This window comes from Camelus ferus, chromosome 7, assembly GCF_009834535.1.
Source record: "Camelus ferus isolate YT-003-E chromosome 7, BCGSAC_Cfer_1.0, whole genome shotgun sequence".
NCBI classification, from domain to species: domain Eukaryota; kingdom Metazoa; phylum Chordata; class Mammalia; order Artiodactyla; family Camelidae; genus Camelus; species Camelus ferus.
Window position 1 is genome coordinate 66150694 of NC_045702.1, and position 22292 is coordinate 66172985.

The window sequence follows — 22292 nt, forward strand, 5'->3', positions numbered from 1 at the left end:
AGAGTATTTTGGAGGGTTTTTTTTTCCCCCTTCAACAAGCATATCTCTTAAAAACAAACAAAAAACCGAAACAGAGTACTTAATGAAGATTCTACCCTAGTCTTGCCTAAGCATATGCTTATAATTATGGCAAGTCCTAGAAGAGCCAGTTTTATTGAATCATTTGGTATGGTACTTGATTATTTTAACAATAAGTTAAAATAGCATGTTTTGAAACCCCTAATTCAAAATTATTTCTGGTAATCTTCCTGTTTTGGATGCCTCCGGTATGATTGATTTTGTGGGGCGAGGTTTCAAGAGGAACAGAGAAAAGTAGCTATGCACCTCTTACGTTATGCAGACTTGTTTGTTCAGGGATGGCAGTGACCTTCCTGAGTTAGACCCAGCGCTGTGGATGATTCTGGCAAGTGTAGCAGGGCAGCCCTGGGAAAGTCTCTTTGGGAAGTTAGGAAGGTCTAGTGTATCACTGGGTTATTGCTTTGGGTACCAGGTACATAGAACACACTTGCTTTGGGTACCAAAGAAGAAGGTACATAGAACACAATATGTATACATAGAACATAATAAATGTTCATTTGCCTTCACCCACCCATTCCTACATCTGTCATAGCTCCTTGAACTTTCCCACATGGCAAAGGAAGAAATTCACTATTAAAAATCAAAACAACTTTGAGCTTTTTATGACAAGAAGGAATAGACTAATACAAAAGAGTCCACAAATGCTGTGAATTATTTATTGGAAGAATGTAATTCTGTTTAATCAGAATTTTATTTGAATTACTTGCATGTACTATTTAGTTGAATGGTTGACTAGTCAGGCATTCCAGGTAAAAAGAATAACCTTAGTTCTTTGCCCATGCCAGTTGATTTGATTTTCATGAGGCTGTTTTCTGGGATCCCAGAAGGCCCACATGACTGGCTGGTTTCAGAGAGAGATTCACTCCAGTGGATGTTAATTCAGGCTTTGAAGCCATGTGGACTCAGCCTTGAGTCTTGGATATTTCACTTATTAGGAAATTACTTGATTTCTTCATCCCTCCATTCCCTTATGTATAGAGTGGGGGAAATAATACCTACTTCACTGTGCAATCGAGAAGACTAAGCAAGGCTCTAAATATATAAAGGATTGTTCCCTCTAAATAATAAGTGCTCAGGGACCAGACACAAGGCTCAAAGAGCACCCATAAAACAAAGGCCTCCCTGGTGGCTGAATGCACTGCTAAGGAACAGCAGCAACGGGAACTCTGCTTCCCCAGCACATGAAACTTTGAAGTCCTGTTACCACGAAGTGCTTAGTGCCCTGCATTTTTCTGGCCTCCCACCTTGACATTTCTAAACCAGGGTACCCTTAGCAGTTGCTTTGTTGAGTACCCACTATATTTCCTTGTTGATACACTGCTCTTTTCCCTATATTTATGATGATAGTATACACCTCCTTTTCTGAATTTAAAATCTCCCCAGAGTTCCAGATTTACTTATTTGTGTGAGGATCCATGGAGTATTTAGTGAGAAAATTAATATTTAATTTCATTTATCATGTTCATCTCAGTCCAAAAAGAATTTGAAGTGGCTTACAGAGTGAAGATGTATACTGAAAAGTAGGACATCATGACCAAAGACAAGTAAAAGATTTTGTTCTTTATATACAGTGACATAAAAACATTTGTGCATATATTTATTTTTCTCTTTCCAAAAGGCAAAATTAACTTGTTTAAAATTTTTTAATGATCTGCCATTGCATTTTTAAACAGATATTGTCTTCATTTACTGATAAAGAACTCTTGGCATACGCAAAAGCTGGAGCAGTAGCTGAAGAGGTCTTAGCGGCAGTTAGAACTGTGATTGCATTTGGAGGACAAAAGAAAGAACTTGAAAGGTTTGAGCCTCTTTTTTTAAGTTGGTAGAGATGTTCAATTCTGTGTCATCTTATGTGCTGTTCAGGTTGATGGTGATGATTATGAGGGTATTCTCTTATATATACATATGTTTCCTTAAATAGCTTCATGGCTGCATTACAGCATAGTTAATAGTCTGAGAAAGTTGTAATTCTAATTGTACTCTTCTCATATCTGCTAATTCAAAGCATTTTTCTAGAGTTTCCTAGGTGGGTAGTGACAGAAAATGGTTTCTTAAGGTTGAAACATATGTAATATCTCAGATGATAATTTTTCCCCATCTTCTCTAAGATTGAGTGAGTAATTTGTGTAAGACCTATGGGGTCATTCTGATCTGTGGCTTGTGTCCCCTTTGTTCATGTTTGAGTAGATGAGAATGAAGTTTCTGAACTTGGGATTCTTTTCCAGTTTTCCTTAGTGAAAAGGTGGACCAGAAAAAGATTCTGTCCACCAGCATAGAGAGACAGACAAAGCCTATTTGCTTCTGCTTAATTTTTGAGCTGAGGGAAGGCATCCTTGTATATAAATCAAAGTCTGGGGCTTCTCCCTCAGGTGCTGTTAGTGTTTGAATTTATAAAACTCTGAGAACTAGGGAGCTATTTCTCTCCAAAGCCGAAGATTTCACTTTAAAAATGGATTTGAGTCCAATGATACCACCAGGGTGTCTGGAGAAGAAATTTGAAAATTTCTGAAAATTAATGAACTAAGCAACCAAATTAAGGAGTTAGAAAAATAACAACAAAACAAAAGAAGTGTAAGAAGGAAATAATAAAGATAAGAGCAATAGTTTTGTAGAAAATAAAAGTTAAAAAAGTGGAAGTTGACAAATTCGTTAAGTAATTCTTTGAAAAGACAAATAAAGTAGTATTTTGCAAATTTAATCACGAACAAAAAAGAATAGGGAAAAATTGCTCCAGATTTTTAAAATGTATTTTAAAAAATACAATTTTCCACCAGTAAATTGTAAAACCCTGATGAAATAGACAGTATCCCAGAAAAATAGAGGCTAAAATTCTTATTTCTGAAGAAAATTTGAGTAGAACTATTATCATAAAAAGAATTGAATCCAAAGGTTAAAATCTCCATCCCTTGCCCCTACATTACACATAGACACATAAGCAAGCAAAAACCATCAAGTTCAGATAATTTTACAAACAAATTTTACCAAAACTTCAAGAAAGAACCCCATCTTACACAAATTGTTTGAGAGAATGAAAATTACATATAGAAAGTTGTGAGTTCATTTTATGAAGCTAGTATAACTTTGACAGCATAATCAGAAAGCAGGTATATGAGCAAGAAAAAATTATAAGACAGTTTCACCTAAAACATAGATGCAGAAAGTATAGATAAATTATTAGCTAAATGAATCAGTGTGCAAAATATAGATTAAAAAAATCCAGAACCTGTTGGCTTTAACCCATAAATGCAAAATGATTTAACCTTAGGAAATCTATTAATATAATTAACCACACTAGCATTTTAAAAGAAAGAAGCATTTTGTTTTGATGGATAGGGGAAAAGCATTAATTACATATGATTCATGGCAATAACTTTTAAAACTAGGTATAAGATATAGCTTTCTTTTTTTTTTAACATTTTTTATTGATTTATAATCATTTTACAATGTGTCAAATTCCAGTGTTCAGCACAATTTTTCAGTCATGCATCGACATACACACACTCATTGTCACATTTTTTTCTCTGTGAGTTATCATAACATTTTGTGTATATTTCCCTGTGCTATACAGTGTAATCTTGTTTTTCTATTCTACAATTTTGAAATCCCAGTCTATCCCTTCCCACCCTCCACCCCCCTGGCAACCACAAGTCTGTATTCTCTGTCTGTGAGTCTATTTCTGTCCTGTATTTACGCTTTGTCTTTGTTTGTTTGTTTTTGTTTTTGTTTTTTAGATTCCACATATGAGCGATCTCATATGGTATTTTTCTTTCTCTTTCTGGCTTACTTCACTTAGAATGACATTCTCCAGGAGCATCCATGTTGCTGCAAATGGCATTATGTTGTCGGTTTTTATGGCTGAGTAGTATTCCATTGTATAAATATACCACCTCTTCTTTATCCAGTCACCTGTTGATGGACATTTAGGCTGTTTCCATGTTTTGGCTATCGTAAATAGTGCTGCTATGAACATTGAGGTGCAGGTGTCATCCTGAAGTAGATTTCCTTCTGGATACAAGCCCAGGAGTGGGATTCCTGGGTCATATGGTAAGTCTATTCCTAGTCTTTTGAGGAATCTCCACACTGTTTTCCATAGTGGCTGCACCAAACTGCATTCCCACCAGCAGTGTAGGAGGGTTCCCCTTTCTCCACAGCCTCTCCAGCATTTGTCATTTGTGGATTTTTGAATGACGGCCATTCTGACTGGTGTGAGGTGATACCTCATTGTAGTTTTGATTTGCATTTCTCTGATAATTAGTGATATGGAGCATTTTTTCACGTGCTTTTTGATCATTTGTATGTCTTCCTTGGAGAATTGCTTGTTTAGGTCTTCTGCCCATTTTTGGATTGGGTTGTTTATTTTTTTCTTATTGAGTCGTATGAGCTGCTTATATATTCTCGAGATCAAGCCTTTGTCGGTTTCACTTGCAAAAATTTTCTCCCATTCCGTAGGTTTTCTTCTTGTTTTACTTCTGGTTTCCTTTGCTGTGCAGAAGCTTGTAAGTTTCATTAGGTCCCATTTGTTTATTCTTGCTTTTATTTCTTCTAGGAGAAAATTTTTGAAATGTATGTCAGATAATGTTTTGCCTATGTTTTCCTCTAGGACGTTTATTGTATCTTGTCTTATGTTTAAGTCTTTAATCCATTTTGAGTTGATTTTTGTATATGGTGTAAGGGAGTGTTCTAGCTTCATTGTTTTACATGCTGCTGTCCAGTTTTCCCAACACCATTTGCTGAAGAGACTGTCTTTATTCCATTGTATATTCTTGCCTCCTTTGTCGACGATTAGTTGACCAAAACTTTGTGGGTTCATTTCTGGGCTCTCTATTCTGTTCCATTGGTCTATATGTCTGTTTTGGTACCAATACCGTGCTGTCTCGATGACTGTAGCTCTATAGTATTGTCTGAAGTCTGGGGGAGTTATTCCTCCAGCCTCTTTCTTTCTCTTCAGTAATGCTTTGGCAATTCTAGGTCTTTGATGGTTCCATATAAATTTTATTATGATTTGTTCTAGTTCTGTGAAATATGTCCTGGGTAATTGGATAGGGATTGCATTAAATCTGTAGATTGCCTTGGGCAGTGTGACCATTTTAACAATATTGATTCTTCCAATCCAAGAGCATGGAATATCTTTCCATTTTTTAAAGTCTTCTTTAATTTCCTTCATCAGTGGTTTATAGTTTTCTGTGTATAATTCTTTCACCTCCTTGGTTAGATTTATTCCCAGATATTTTATTACTTTGGGTGCTATTTTAAAGGGGATTGTTTCTTTACTTTGTTCTTCTGTTGATTTATCGTTAGTGTAAAGAAATGCAACTGATTTTTGAACGTTAATTTTGTAACCTGCTACCTTGCTGAATTCTTCAATCAGCTCTAGTAGCTTTTGTGTGGACCTTTTAGGGTTTTCTATATATAGTAACATGTCATCAGCATATAATGACACTTTTACCTCTTCTTTTCCAATTTGGATCCCTTTTATTTCTTTCTCTTGCCTGACTGCTGTGGCTAGGACTTCTAGGACTATGTTGAATAGGAGTGGTGATAGTGGGCATCCTTGTCTTGTCCCAGATTTTAGTGGGAAGCTTTTGAGTTTTTCACCGTTGAGTACTATGCTGGCTGTAGGTTTGTCATATATAGCTTTTATTATGTTGAGATATGTTCCCTCTATACCCACTTTGGCGAGAGTTTTTATCATAAATGGGTGTTGAATTTTATCAAATGCTTTTTCTGCATCTATTGAGATGATCATGTGGTTTTTGTCCTTTCTCTTGTTGATGTGATGTATTACACTGATTGATTTGCGTATGTTGAACCAGCCTTGTGTCCCTGGGATGAACCCCACTTGGTCATGATGTATAATCTTTTTTATGTGTTGTTGGATTCTATTTGCTAAAATTTTGGTGAGGATTTTGGCGTCTATGTTCATCAGTGATATTGGCCTATAATTCTCTTTTTTTGTAGTGTCTTTGCCTGGTTTTGGTATCAGGGTGATGGTGGCTTCATAGAATGAGTTTGGGAGTATTCCCTCTTTTTCAATCGTCTGGAAGAGTTTGAGAAGGACTGGTATGAGTTCTTCTTTGTATGTTTGGTAGAATTCCCCGGTGAAGCCGTCCGGTCCTGGACTTTTATTTCTAGGGAGGTTTTTAATTGCTATTTCTATTTACTTTCTAGTGATCGGATTGTTCAAGTGTTCAGATTCTTCTTGATTTAGCCTTGGTGGACAGTATGTTTCCAGAAACTTGTCCATCTCCTCTAGGTTATCCAGTTTGGTTCCATATAGTTTTTCATAATGTTCTCGTATGATATTCTATATTTCTATTTTGTTTGTTGTAATTTCTCCATTTTCCTTTCTTATTTTGCTAATTTGTGCTCTCTCCTTTTTCTTCTTTGTGAGTTTGGCCAGATTTTGTTGATTTTATTTACTTTTTCAAAAAACCAACTTTTTGTTTGGTTGATTTTTTCTATGGTCTTGTTAATCTCTATTGTATTTAATTCCTCTCTGATCTTTATTATTTCCTTCCTTCTGCTGCTTTTTGGGGCTTTTTGTTCTTCTTTTTCTAATTCATTCAGGTGGTGGGTTAAATTGTTTATTTGAGATTGTTCTTCTTTTTTGAGGAAGGCCTGTATCGCTATAAACTTCCCTCTTACCACTGCCTTTGCTGTGTCCCATAGGTTTTGAGTGGTTGTGCTTTCATTTTCATTTGTCTCAAGGTATTTTTTAATTTCAGCTTTGATTTCCTCATTGATCCATTGTTTTTTCAATAACATATTGTTTAATCTCCATGCTTTCCTTTTTTTCTCCTTTGTTTCTCTGTTGTTGATTTCCAGTTTCATGGCATTGTGGTCAGTAAAGATGCTTGAGATAATTTCTATCTTCTTAAAATTGTTGAGGTTTCTTTTGTGCCCAAGTACATGATCGATCCTGGAAAATGTTCCATGTGCATTTGAAAAGAATGTATATCCTATTTTTGGGGGGTGTAATGCTCTGAAAATATCCACCAAATCTAGTTTTTCTATTGTAGTATTTAATTTCTCTGTTGCCTTGTTTATTTTCTGTCTGGAAGATCTGTCTAGTGATGTTAATGCAGTGTTAAAATCTCCAACTATGATTATATTCCCATCAATATCCCCCTTAATCTCTGTTAGTCATTCTTGTATGTACTTAGGTGCTCCTATATTGGGTGCATATATATTAACGAGTGTAATATCCTCATCTTGTATCACTCCTTTAATCATTATAAAATGTCCTTCTTTATCTTTCTTTATGGCCTTTGTTTTAAAGTCTATTTTGTCTGAGATCAGTACTGCAACACCTGCTTTTTTGGCTTTTCCATTTGCATGGAATATCCTTTTCCATCCTTTCACTCTCAATCTATATGTGTCCTTCTCCCTAAAGTGGGTCTCTCGTATGCAGCATATTGAAGGTTCTTGCTTTATTATCCAGTTTGCCACTCTGTGTCTTTTGACTGGAGCATTTAGTCCATTAACATTTACAGTAATTAATGATAGATGTGTGTTTATTGCCATTTTGAACTTATCTTTGCAGTTGAATTGGTATATCCTCTTTGTTCCTTTCTTCTTCCTTTTGTGGTTTGGTAATTTTCCTTTGTATTATCATGGATTTTATTTACTTTTTGTGACTCCTTTGTAAATTTTTGGCTTGTGGTTACCCTTTTTTGTAAATCTATTAACCCATTACTATAACTGTTTTTATTAAACTGATAGTAACATGATCTCAAACCCATCCTACTGTTAAAAAAATTTAAAAAAGAAAGAAAAAAATTCTATATTTCCCTGCCTCCCTCTCCCACTCTCAGTGATTTGTATGTCTTCTTTTATAATTTCATGTTTACTTTATTTGTAATTCATGAGTTATCACCTTTCCAGTTGTGTGTTTCTCATTTCTGTAGCATCCTGCTGCTTTTCTATTTAGAATAGCCCTTTCAATATTTCTTTTAGCATGGGTTTGGTGTTGCTAAACTCCTGCAGCTTTTTTTTGTCTGTGAAACTCTTTATTTCTCCTTCTATCCTCAAGGATAGCCTTGCTGGATAAAGGATCCTAGGCTGCATCTTTTTTTCATTCAGGGCTTTGAATATATCTTGCCACTCCCTTCTGGCCTGTAGTGTTTGTGTAGAGAAATCAGCTGAGAGCCTTATGGGGGTTCCCTTGTAACTTACTCTTTGCTTTTCTCTTGCTGCCTTTAGAATCCTTTCTTTATCCTTGACTCTGGCCATCTTGATTATGATATGTCTTGGTGTGGGTCTATTTGGGTTCTTCCTGTTTGGGACCCTCTGAGCTTCCTGTACTTGGATATCTGATTCCTTCTTTAAGTTTGGGAAGTTTTCAGTCATGATTTCTTCAAAAACCTTTTCAATCCCCTTTGATCTTTCTTCTCCTTCTGGGACCCCTATTATGCGAAGATTGGGACGCTTTATATTATCCCATAGGTCCCTTATGCTATTTTCATTATTTTTTATTTGCTTCTCTTGTAGTTCTTCTGAATGGGTGCTTTCTATTGCCCTGTCTTCTAGATCACTAATTCGTTCCTCTGCATTATCTAGTCGGCTTTGCACAGCTATTAGATCATTCCTCATCTCTGTCAATGAGTTTACCCATTCTACTTGGCTCTTATAGCTTCAATTTCATTTTTGACATATTTTATATCTCTAAACACTATCTCTTTTAATTCCTTCAGCACTTTGATCACTCCTTTTTTGAAATCTTGATCTAGTAGGCTATCGATGTCTATTTCGTTGATCTTTCTTTCAGGGGATTTCTCTTGTTCTTTTAATTGGGAAAGGTTTCTCTGCTTCTTCATCTTGCTCATACCTCTTTGGCACTGTGGTTTATGGAGTATCAGTTGTTTATTTTGGTCCTTAAGGATTTTATCTATCTGATGCCTATTTAGGAATAGAACTTAGGAAAAAAAGAAAAAAAAATAAGAGAGAGAGAGAAAGAATTTTAAAAGAAGGGAGAAAGAGGGTTTGAAAACAGTGTATAATGAATAATAGAAGAATGAGTTGAAGCAGAGTATTAATGGGGTTGAGACGTCCTTTTAAAACCTTTACAAAAAAAGGGGGGGGGGTGAATAGATGTATTTGAAACCTGTGTCTAATCAATAGCAGGACATCAAAACCCAAGAGAAATAGAAATGAATTAAGAAGTAAAGATTAAGAGAGTAATAGAAAAGAGAACAGGTAAAAACAGATTTAAAAAAAAAGGGGGGGGGGGATTTGTCGGTGTTCTCCTGGAGTCTGTGTGCTTTTAATGTGAAGTCTTTCTGTCTTCGTCCTGTTTTGGAAGCTCAGCTTGCTGTTTTCAGAGGCCCTCCGTTGGCGCCCTCTTCTGTGCTGCTCCCAGCACCTGTTGGCAAGCCGATCGCGCCTCCTCCTAACACTGGGTCAGGTGCAGCTCTCCTCTGCTGTGGGCGGGCGGGTCGCTGCCCCTCTGGATGCCACAGTCAGATGTTGCAGACTGGCCGGGTAGGAGGGCGGGTCGTGCCCCCTCCCAGCACCTCGGTCAGGGGCTGTGTTCCTGCCCGAAAGGCGGGGGGGCCGCTCTCGCTCTACCTGCGCCGCCGGTAGTTCCGCTCTCTGTGCGGCTGCGCGCTCCGCCCTGGTCGGCGCTCCGCAGGTGGGCTCGGGGAAGACCCAGGGACAGCCCTGTCCCTGCTCCGAGCCAAAACCCAGCTCCTTGTTTGTCTTTGTGGAGCAAGTTCTCTGAGGGACCAGGATGGAAGGATCCTATCTGCCCCGGGCTGCAGGCCAGTCTCAGTCTGGCCTTTGAGGCTGCTAAGCCCTTCGGTGCGGATGCAGGTTTGGCCCCCGCCCCCGCCTGAGTGCTCAGCGCGGAGGATATGGCGGCTGTGCCTGAGCCCCGCCTCTCTTCCCCCGAAAACTTTCCGCGGGTTTTCAGAGATGGGGGTGTGCACCCTTCCCCCGAGAGCACATCAACCTTGCTGTTTTATGGAGGGCCCAGGTTGTTCTAACCTGTGCACCCACAGCCACAGCGCGCAGCCCCTTGTAGTCCCCCAGGGCTGTCTCCGTGCAGCCGCCCCCGTCCTCCGCCCGGCTTGGGCAGCCTGGCCCTGCCCGCCGCTGCCGGCCGCGTCTCAGGCTGGGTGTCGAGGGGACGCTCTGTGCCCGTTTAACTTAGTTCTGTTAGTCAAGGGCTGCTCTGTACAGATCCGAGCGTCGGAGGCTCCCCCTCCGTCCCGCTCGCCTCTCAGTTGGAGAGGGGAGACCCAGCGAGCGAGCGCCAGTCCTCCTTTGCCGCTCACTCCCTGCGGGACCCGTCCCGCGCTGCTTTGCCTTTTGTTCTTTCTTTTTTCCTTTTCTCCTACCAGATTTTTGGCATCTTTATCTTTTGAAGAGGGCGACGTTCTGTCGGAGTTCTGCAGGTGCTCTGGTTGGCTGAGTGGGTCTGTAGATGTGGGTCTTGGTGTATTTGTGGGAGAGGGTGACCTGCGAGCGTCCTTCTACTCCGCCATCTTCTCTGTCTCCTAAGATACAGCTTTCTTAAATAAAGAGTATATACCAGATACTCACAGGAAACTTCATACTTAATGGAAAATGTTAAAAGCAGTTCTTTAAAATAATGAACTATGTCTGCTAGCATCATTTCTACTTAGGGTTGTAATGGTATGAGAGTAAAATGAAGGGAAAAATAGGAGTAAAAATAATATATAAAAATAAAACAAGAAATAAAAGCTGTCAGAGTTGGAAAAAACAAAACGAAAAACAAAAAAGCAAAACTGTCATTATGCACAGATGACATGATTATCTACACAGGAATTCCAGTAACAGTACAGTAAGATCTGTAAACTAACAATATACAGTCAGGTCTCTGGGTACCTGGTCACGATTAAGAGGGGAAAAAAAAACATTCCTGTGAACAGCAATGAACAACTAGAAAATATGTAGTATTTCTTCAATTCTAGGATGCACATTTTTCAGTCACAATTCATCATCTCTGAAATGAGATAAATCCTACAAGTCAGAGTCAACTTACAGTTGTTATGGGTCTGGCTTGAAGAGTCAAGCTTTTGCAGGAAAGATTTGTGTTTGCTATGCTGTTCACAGAGGGCAATGTTAACCTGAAAAAACTGCACATTAAATTCTTTGTCTAGGAGCTGTTGAACCACGCTGGTGAATTCATACTTCAGACCTGCAAGAGTACTGCCTTATGGTTCTCATGTGCAGGGGAGGTGGTTTTTTCCTCCTTTCATCTGTTGCCAAGCTTGAGACAAGCAAATTCTCCTGCTGTCACTTTCCATGTGGCACTTGCTTATTATACTGAGTCTGTAGCCTTTTGGGTCCCAGCTGTATATGAAATGCTCTGCTAAGCACCTTTCTTAATGCTACATCAATTAACAGAATAATAATACTTTCAAAATTAATGACATCCAAAATTTGAAGAACATGATAACTTTAAAAGATATTATTATTATTAGCAATGAAAAACTATAATGATATTTGGGATATAACCTGGGTAAGGAGAAAAAAAGACATTATAGCAGTCAAGTCCAATATTCAGAACTTAGAGAAATCTGATCCCTTTAGTTCACTGAAAGTTTAAAGGAATTGAGGATTTTTTTTAATGAAGTACTGTGATTAATTAGGTAGTTTTTTTCTAAGAGAAGATGGTGATCAATTTTTTATCTGAAGAATAAGCAAATGGGCTTATACAACTATATTCAAAGATTCATTTTATAGGTGGAATCATTTCTTTAGAATATATTAGTTATAGGAATGTATCTTTGAAAGGACATTCTCCCCTAAAGAATTGGAAATTAGTTTTGTCTGGAGATCAGGAGTAGGCTCAAGACTACAACCCGATGGCCTAAGGTTCTTTCCAGGCTTGGCCATTGCTTGAAAGTTCAGTTCATTTAGCAGATTCATCCAACATCTACCACAGGCCGAGCACAGCGCTAGGCTCTGGGTTTTCAATCGTGAATCGGAAATAGAGGATGTCTGCCCTTGGGTGATCCTCAGCCCAAATAGTAAGGTGGGAAAAAAGGGAAAGAAGGGAATGAAGGTGAGGAAGAAATCATCAGACATAAATTTTTTAAAACATGCTATGAAACAAACAAAGAGTGTGCTGATAGGGTGAGGAGGGCAAATTTACTTGAACTATGGTGGTCAAGAAACACATGTTTGATGTTCGAGGAGGTTTCATGGAAGCTGGGACTTGAGGGATGAGAAAAAGCCTGTCATGGTAGATGTAGGAATAGAAGAGGCCTCCAAATTTCCTGAGATGGCAAAGACTTTGGGATGTGCTAGAAAATAACCTAACGCTTGTGTGACTGGAGCTCAGTTGAGTGGGAGAGCTTGAGGTGGGGAGAGGCTGTCGAAGAGGGGTGGGGACCAGAACATGGGGACTTAGAGAAGAGTTAGGATTTTATTCCAAGGGCACAGGGAAGTGGTTGAGGGTCTTAAACAAGGGACTGACTATCCATATGAGGTGGTTTTTTTTTTTTTTCCAATATGAGGTTTTAAAATTCTTTTTCTGTCTGTAATTTGTCAGGTGAATGGATGACAAAAGTCAGAGTGTGAAAGCTGGGAAACTGGTCGGAAAACTGTTGTGGGGTCAAGGAGAGGAGTGACAAGTATCTAAATTTGGGATATAAGTTGAAAGTAGAATTGTTAAAAGTATTCTTAGACCAAGTAAAATCCTTCCATTTTTTTCTAATTCTTATTCTTCTCTGCTTCCCCGAAGGCAAGTAATTAAGGTCTTAATCTGACTTTCTTTTCAAATTAGCAGGTGCAGTAGGAAGCCAGTTCTCTTGGAATGGAAATTTAACCAGAAGTTAAAATAAATTTAATTCCATAGTGTAGAATAGTTTTATGCTCCTTAATTTAAAATAGTACTTTTCTCTCTTGTGTGTCTTACAGTTTCTCTTTGCTTAACTACAGTTGTTTCTTGCTGTCATAATAATCTTTTCTAAATGTCTGCATTTTTGTTATATAACTTTAGCCCCTTTTAGGAACTGTGACTTTAATTACCATTTTCATATTGAAGTGTTTGTTTTAGATTTTTTAATTGTTTTTTTTTTGTCTTTTATTTTACATTATTTTGGGGGGATTTGTCTTCTTCAGGGAGGAATGTAACTAGGTTTGTTTGTTTGTTTGTTATTTATTATTTATTTATTTATTTATTTATTTATTTATTTATTTATAATAGAGGTACTGAGAATTGAACCCAGGGCTTCGTGCATGCTAAGCACACACTCTACCACTGAGCTATACCCTTCCCTTCATATTGAAGATTTAAACCAATTGATGGTTTTGTATGTAATATCTGATTTTGTTATGTGTGACATTTTTATTGAACAACTAATCCAAAAGCCTATGTAAAAGAAGTATTGCTTGGGTTCCTTTCTCCTTACTCCCTTCTTTTCTTCATTTCTCTTTTCTGCCATCTAAATGATTTTTTCCCTTGTTGTTGCTTCTACCTGTGCAAAAGTTTCCTCTGGCTGCATGGGACAACATATCAGTGAAATGATTTCTGCACTAGTCTCGGTAAGCAAGACCTGAAATAAAGGAAATAACAGAGTGTGAGTCATAAGCATCAACATTCCTCATTTGTAATCGTGTATAATTTATACCCAGTGTACCTTTCACATCACATCAACTCATAAATGGTACATCAACCACTGAAGTATGTTTCTCAAAAATAATTTTTTTTTGTTAAAAGATTACAACTGGCAAGTTGGAGATTTACATTTTTGGAGGGAGAAACTCTTATAATATGCTACTATTTTATCGCTATAAATTTCTGTTTAGATTTGCTCTTTAGTACATGCAGTAGTCATAAATTTCATTTGCCCATGCTTTGGTAACTGGTAAAGTAGTTGGTAAGGTAGTTTTAGAAATTCATGAAGGCAAGAAAGAAAGCATGCTCACGTCTGAGTTTGACCTCTGCTTGTACATTCTGACTAACGGAATGAATCCTCCAAAGAAAATTAATATAATACTGCATAATATTTATATAGTCATGTTTTTATGGATCAATGACCTCAAAATACGAATTCTATATGGAAGTAATTTCTTTCAGCACTTATGAGCTCCTCTTTCTGCAAGGCAATGTTCTATGTTTTGCAGGGAGTTGTGATTAAGAAGATATAAAGACAGATGTAAGACTCAAATACATACAATCTGTCCTATTTCTCTAATAATTTTACCTTAATTCTGTATTTGCGAAGATCCTTCTTTTTCTTTAAATCTGGGCCCCATCAGCTTATCTCCACATTTCTCTTCGTAAGCAGAGCAGTCTGCCGTGTTCTTTTCAAATAAAGGTAAAGTGACAGAGGCCATCTCATTTACCTTGAACGTCAGAAATTAACCACTTTCCCGGGATTTAAAAAGTACTTGAGTTGTTATTTGGGAGTAAGCGTTTAGTGATTAGAACAAGAGAGAGAAGTATCTGTCGGTGGTATCCAGCATTGTTTTGTTTTTCCTTTGCTTCCTTGTTTTTACCCTCTTTTGTGTAGTTTCCTGTATTTGCTGTAAGAAGTATTCATGGGTGTTCCCCAAGTTTGGCTAATGTAGTGTAGATCTTTGTGCTGTGAACAGGTTACAGGATTATAGATGTACTGAGAGCTTGATTTGCTCCATCCTAGAGGCAGCCAGAAGGCCTTGAGTGGCCCAAGCCACAAGGCAAGAACCCCTTCCTCTAGCAGTGAGCAGCAGTGACAGGGCCAGTGTCAGAAGCCCTGGCAGAGGGAACGGGAAGTAGGCGATGTGTGGGAGGCTGAGGAAGGGGGGACACTGAGCCACAATGATGGGTTATTATATACTTTTGAGCCGAATAATTTTTTCAGGTCAGTGATTTTGAATATAAAGATCTGTGGAAATAAGATGAATGGGACAGTTTACTTACATGTGAAAAGTATTACATAGCAATTCAGACCTCAAAATGCTCTCACACGTTTTCTCATTTGGTCCTTCCCGCAGCCCCAGAGGGAGGCAGGGCGGGCAGCAAACTGCCTTCAAATCTTCCTTGATGTTCAGAGATTTAAAGGACTTACTTATTTGGAGCACTTTCTAGCATTATTATCTTCACTTGATTAATACATTCAAAACACATGCGCAGTTGAAAGGGAAAAAACAGGTGTTTTCATAGCTTCTGTCCTGTCTTGGGTATGAAACAATGCAAGTTTGGGAAGTTTACTAAATACTACTTCATTTATTTCACTATTGCTAAGGGCAGAGAAGGTGCTTTTAGAACATCCCTCCACAAATTACTTAATCTACATAAGGCCTCAATTTCCTCTCAAGAAGGGATTAAAATAGTCCTAACATCACAAAAGAGAAAATCCACGTAAAACATCTACCACAGGGCTGGGCACATCCTAGGTACTCAGTAACCATCGTGCTGTATGGACCCATTTCGTAAGATTTGTAAGTGTGTGAAATTATGTTTACTTCTCCCAGGTACAACAAAAATTTAGAAGAAGCTAAAAGAATTGGAATAAAGAAAGCTATTACAGCCAACATTTCTATAGGTGTTGCCTTCCTGCTGATCTATGCATCCTATGCTCTGGCATTCTGGTATGGGACCTCCTTGGTCCTCGCAAATGAATATTCTATTGGACAAGTACTCACTGTAAGTGCTGTTATGTTATGAAATGAATTATTATTGAAATGCCTGTAAAATGGAGTGATGTTGGCTTGACTGTTGGCAAATATGTTTTTGAAGAATTACTGAATAATGCAGAGACTAGTGCACAAGAGCATGGGATTTGATATCAGGCCAGCTTGATTCAAATTCCAGCTGTGCCACTTATTAGCTGTATGGTTTGGGTCAGCCACCTTTGAAGCCTACGTTACCTCTTCTGCCAAATGGAAATGACAAGAATAAGGTGTCATAACTTTTTGTGTTGTTGGAAAGACTGATGGAGAAAGTGAATATAGAATTACTTAGCAAAATTCCTTCCTACGTACATTGCTGTGTAATATAATTTGGGAAGAAATGAATGATGATGTTAGTTCTCTTTAACCACTGAAGAGAAAGTCAAGTCTTCCAGTAAGAAACTGATTTGAGCAAAATGAAAAAACAAACAAAACAAACCCCAAAACCTCTTCATTCGACCTCAAAGAGAACATCATCTGGTGTAGAGAGAAAAGGCTTAATCTGATAAAGAATGTGTGCTTTATAATTTACAAAATATTTTCATATATACTGTTTCATTTGATATGACAACGTAAGGTTGCCTGGTAGGGAAAACAGGTAGACTGTTGCCTATTTTTGCAAATAAAGAAACTGAAGCCCAGAGACCCTAAGAAAATTGCCTGAAGACACACAGCCAGTTGGTGCTTAATCTAGAATTCAGACCTTGGGCTCCTGACTCTCATAATAGAGATTGTTTCTACTACATCTTAATGATGATCTAAACCAAAACTCTTAGCCATTGAAGAAATATAAAAATATTCTATTCTAGTCTAGTCTTTACAATAGAATTTATTGTTTCACTGAGCAAGTAAGACTAATTCAGCATTCTAAACAGAAAAGTACTTCAACTTTTAAAATACTTTCAACACCCAGTATTCATACATTGCCTTACCATTTAAAAATTAATTAGCTATATTAGAAGAAGAAAGAAGAAATAGGAAAAAAATTGTAGTAAACACTAGGTAACTTGATGGTTTTCCTTCCTCTTCTTCAGGTCTTCTTTTCTGTATTAATTGGGGCTTTTAGTGTTGGACAGGCATCTCCCAGCATTGAAGCATTTGCAAACGCAAGAGGCGCAGCTTACGAAATCTTCAAGATAATTGATAACGTAAGTCTGGGCTAGCCATTCATCTGGCTATCTGAAAAGTCAGTTTCTTTATCACTTTCTCCAAATCTCCACAGATGTCACTAAAAGAAGTTATTATAACCTAATAATCTCCTGAAATTTTATTCTGTTTAGAAACCAAGCATTGACAGCTATTCGAATAATGGGCACAAACCAGACAACATTAAGGGAAATTTGGAATTCAGAAATGTACACTTCAGTTACCCATCTCGACGTGAAGTTAAGGTACGATGATAAATAATTAATCAGTGATGCAGCAATGTATTGGATGAAGAGTTTCTGATACTTTTCTTTAGAGATTGTAAAAAAAAAAGTTGTGTCTTTAAACCGAGTTTTGAATTGAACTGTCAGTTCATAGTCTCAATATCCGTGTATTGCCTTTAAGTTTATTTCTCATTCATCCTGCTAGATCTTGAAGGGCCTCAGCTTGCAGGTTGAGAGCGGGCAGACGGTGGCCCTGGTTGGGAACAGCGGCTGTGGAAAAAGCACCACGGTCCAGCTGATGCAGAGGCTCTATGACCCCACGGAGGGCGTGGTAAGATGACTCTTGCTGAATTAATGCCAAAGCACTGAGCAGTTACTGCTGCAGATTGTGAATCACACATCTGCAGTATATGAATATCACACTCACTTTTTGTTTCAGGTTAGTATTGATGGACAGGACATTAGGACCATCAATGTAAGGTATCTGCGGGAAATTATTGGTGTGGTGAGTCAGGAACCTGTATTGTTTGCCACGACGATAGCTGAGAACATTCGCTATGGCCGTGAAAATGTCACCATGGATGAGATTAAGAAAGCCGTCAAGGAAGCCAACGCCTATGACTTTATCATGAAACTGCCTAATGTAAGTACTTCTAGGTCTTTGTCCTGCTAGAGGATCAAAGAACCGAATGCTGGCCTGATGCCTAGGAAGTTAGGAAACTACTATAAATTGGAGGGACCTCCTCAGAAGGGAAATCAAGATGACTTTGGATTTCAAAGCTCTAGTAGCATGGACTAGTAGTAGACATTTCTTTTTTTTAAATTAGGGTTGGCTATTGCTAAATTTTAAGGAACCAGTCCATACTGCCTGTGAAGCTTGGGTTTTTTATGGAATTACTTCCCATCTTAAAATCTGAGCTGAGATAGCTTATTCTGTTGCTTAATCCTCTCGGGTTTTCTGTGTTGTAGAAATTTGACACCCTGGTTGGAGAGAGAGGGGCCCAGCTGAGCGGTGGACAGAAACAGAGAATCGCCATCGCTCGGGCCCTGGTTCGCAACCCCAAGATCCTCCTGCTGGATGAGGCCACATCGGCGCTGGACACTGAGAGTGAAGCGGTGGTTCAGGTGGCTCTGGATAAGGTGTGTGAGCCTCAGTTCAAACTGAACTGATTTATAAACATAGTAAGAATATTCCATTGTTAATTCTTAATTTTTTTTTTTTTTGAAGAGAAATGTCTTAGAGGGGAAGGTTGTATCTCGGTGGTAGAGTGCATGGTTACCATGCACAAAGTCCTGGGTTCAATCCCCAATACCTCCACCGAAAAAAACAAACGAACAAACAAACCTAATCCTTCCCCCACCCCAAAAAAAAGAAATTTCCAATTGCTTCAAAAGTGATTCTTGAAGCTGTTAAAAACATCAGGCCACTTTGGGTCTGTTTGTTTAACTTCTGTTTATTTCTCTGATTTTTTTTTTAGGTAGAGATGAGTAAACTTTCATTGAAAGACACTTGAAATTTTTTTAAAATTAAACAATGAGGAGTATAGGCTCAAATGGAAAGTGGTCTTCACTGTGATCTTGAAGACTCAGCCTCAGAGAAAACTCTGTTATTTAGGTTCTGTGAGGTTTTACCGTTGTCAAAAAGAGGAAAATTGAACATAACTATTGTCAACAAAACGAAGGTGTACATTTTCTTTCCAAAATGTTAAATACCTCTTGAGGACTCTGTGGGAAATGAGAAACCGCTTATCCCCGGGAGAGTGGCCAAGAGCTGACGGTGTTGGAAACTTACTGAGCCGTCAAATGTCCTTCACCATCAACAGCGTTTGACCTTCCTGGAATTCTTGAGTCTCTGCAGCTCATTCACCAAATTGGATTTGAATGCCCGTGCTGTACAGGGCACTGTGTGCTTGGTCTCTGGCGTATGATGGTAACCAGGCTGGCTCTGTGAGGACCAGCAGTGAGGAAGCCTTTTCACTCACAAATGCTCTGAGTTGAAGTGTCACAGCAGAATTCAAAGATGAACTCATATTTGCCCCAACTCTTCCCTCTCTAACAACAAAACAATACTGTTTCTTTACACATCCCTGTCAATTTGCTTAATGGGTTGCTGAGAGAGGAAAAAGCAGATTACTAAAAACTTTGTGAACCAAAATAGAAAGAGATAGGATTGTAGCTGCTTTTTGTCTTTCACTTTGTTCATCTATAATTTCACATCTGTGTTTTCTTATTATTCTACAATGGCACTATGTATTAAATTCTTATTTAAAAAGAACTTAGAAAGGTTTCGTTTAAAAATACCTTTTCTTCAGTGGTAGAGTGCGTGCTTAACATGCATGAGGTCCTGGGTTCAATCCCCAGTACCTCCATTAAAAAAAAAAATTAAATAAATAAACCTAATTACTCCCCCCCCCCAAAAAAATTTTTAATTAAAAAAATAAATTTTTTTTAAAATATAGGAAGAGAAAAGGAGAAAAAGGGAGAGGAAAACTACATATTCAGGTGTATATCCAAATATGTTATGGCAGTAGGTTCCTTTTTTTCCCTTTAAGCCATTTCACTTTAACCCATCATGAAGCTCATGAGAAAAATAGTGTGTGGTGTTTTAAGAGAACACCCACAGGTAGATGCTGAGAATTGTTCTACTCAGGCTTATGGCAAAAATGCTTCACAAGTATTTCAAAGGGATATATATGAAGACCTTCATACACCTAAAATTCTGAATTAAAATCTTCCAAACAAAAAAAATTAGAAAGAATAATAGGACTTAAAAATTTTTTTTAATAAAAATACTTCTTCTTTAGAATGCACATTTTGAGGGGGAGTTCCACGTGCCCCATTTTTCGAAAACATCAAAGGAATTGATCCATTGTCTTCTGTGCTTTCTAGTTTCTACCACCTAATTTTTCTGACATTTTTTTTTCCTCAGGTTTTTACTTCTCTATTTCATACTGATTCTGATACCTTTTTTTTTTTTTTGCTTATTTGTTTTGAGCATTTTATTTCTAGTTCCTGGAGAGAAAAATAGAGAGTAACAAACATTATAATCACATTGGAAAAGTCACAGAGGTTAAAGAACTCTCAGACAATTTCTGGGTTTTTTGCTCTGTTCTATATGAAACTAAAAATGAGATTGGGCTTTTAAACATATTTGCATAGGTTTTCATATTAAGCACTTACTGTGTGTACGTCACAGTGCTTCACATGCATTATTGTATTTAGTCATCACAACTGCTCTAAGAAATGCGCACTAATATTATCCCTGTTTTATACATGAATCAGTTGAGCCTCACACAGGGTAAAAGATTTGGGTAAAATCCTGGACTGCGTAAATGGCAGAGCTAAGATTTGAGTTCCAATCAATGTAATGCTGACGTCTGGATAGGACGCTGTAATTCCCAGGACAGATGCTAGCTGGTACGCACCAGCGTGGTACGGCACGCTGCCCTATGTCTGCTCGGGTTGGCCAATCCCTGGGATGTGGGGTTTTTTACTTTGTATAAGCCCCTAATTATTACTATAAACTTAGGCTGATAGAGTTTAAATAAAATACTTAGAGGCTTATATAATACTAATATGTGACTATCATATTTGTTTTTATATTTATTATAATAAAAGATCATTTTAGATAAGCAACAAGTTCTGTGTAGCACAGGGAACTATATGCGATATCTTGTAGTAACTTATAATGAAAAAGAATATGAAAAGGAATATATGTATGTATGTGTATGACTAAATGTAATGCTGTACACCAGAAATTGGCATAATACTATAAACTGACTATGCTTCAATAAAAAAAAAAACAAAACAAATAATACATCATTTTAAACCATTAACTGTATGTTCACTGAAGCCAGAGACTATAACTGAGACAATTTTACAATATCCAAGGCACTAGTATTCAGTAAATATAAACGGAATGAATGGGATGAATTTTTGCGTATGATTGTTCATGTATTCAAAAACCAAATTGTTTTCTCTTTAGGCCAGAGAAGGTCGGACCACCATTGTGATAGCACATCGTTTGTCCACAGTCCGGAATGCTGACGTCATCGCTGGTTTTGATGATGGAGTCATTGTGGAGCAGGGAAATCACTACCAGCTAATGAAGGAGAAGGGCATTTACTTCAAACTCGTCACAATGCAGGTAGAGTCTAACTCTAGCATTTCCCTGAAGTATCTCAGGTATAAGCTGATTTTGCTGTGTTCAGTGCTATAAATAAATGTTACTTGACTTGACTGTCTTGAGAAGTGGGAAGAAATACATGGGGGGATTCAGGATCAGACCAGTGTTGTAGATATTCTTTCTCTGGAAGGGAGGGAAAAAGAAAGAAGAATAATTAGAGAAAATTAAGGTGTAAAAGGTTTAAAAATGAGCTATTCGTGATAGGAGTCACTGATCACATGTGGCTATTGAGCACTTAGGGTGGTTAATCAGAACTGGAGTGTTTGTAAGTAGAAAATACATACCAGATTCCAAAGACGTAGTACAAAAAAAGTATGCAAAATATCTCAAAGCTTTTACACTAATTACATATTGAAATAATAACATCTTGGATACATTAGGTTAAATACAATATATAATTAAAACTGATTTTACCTCTCAGGGTTTTTTTAAAAAGAAATTTATTTATGTATTTATTTATTTTTAATTTACGGATGGACTGGGGATTGAACCCAGGACCTTGTGCGTGCTAAGCATGCTCTCTACCTCTGAGCTATAGCCCCTACCCCTTCCCTTACATTTTTTAATGTGGCTACTAAAAAATTTTAAGTGACAAACATGGCTTACAATGTATTTCTGTTGATAGCACTGGTCCAAAGCAAATATGATAGAGCCAAAACCCCCATGAAAAGGAGATGACCAAGTAAGATACTTGGAACAGATGCTGTGTTGTTTCTGCCATATTCAATGGGAATGCTTATTTAGTGGTTTTAATTTTCAAATATAAACACACCAAAAGAGGGCCATTTAACTTTATCCTTTCCTGTAGTTACTTAAATTGCCATTTTCCTTGCTATCTGATGTTCAGCGGCTAATTTTATTGGTTAACTGAGCCTAATCAGCATATGCTTATTTCTTGTTTGTTTTAGACAAGAGGAAATGAAATTGAATTAGAAAATGCAGCTGATGGATCCAAAAGTGAAATGGATGCCTTGGACACATCTCCAAAAGATTTAGGATCCAGTCTAATAAGAAGAAAATCAACTCGC

The 22292-nt window shown here is 37.8% G+C and overlaps 1 protein-coding gene across 1 annotated transcript in view; it reads left to right on the top strand.

The window, feature by feature from the left end:
* Window positions 1–22292, top strand: part of ABCB1 (ATP binding cassette subfamily B member 1) — a 93094-nt gene that overhangs the window by 37503 nt on the left and 33299 nt on the right. The window contains 9 exon segments of the mRNA XM_032484071.1: window positions 1752–1876; window positions 15511–15682; window positions 16743–16856; window positions 16989–17099; window positions 17284–17409; window positions 17518–17721; window positions 18048–18218; window positions 21064–21225; window positions 22173–22292. Of these exon segments, the coding sequence (XP_032339962.1) occupies window positions 1752–1876; window positions 15511–15682; window positions 16743–16856; window positions 16989–17099; window positions 17284–17409; window positions 17518–17721; window positions 18048–18218; window positions 21064–21225; window positions 22173–22292 (1305 nt within the window).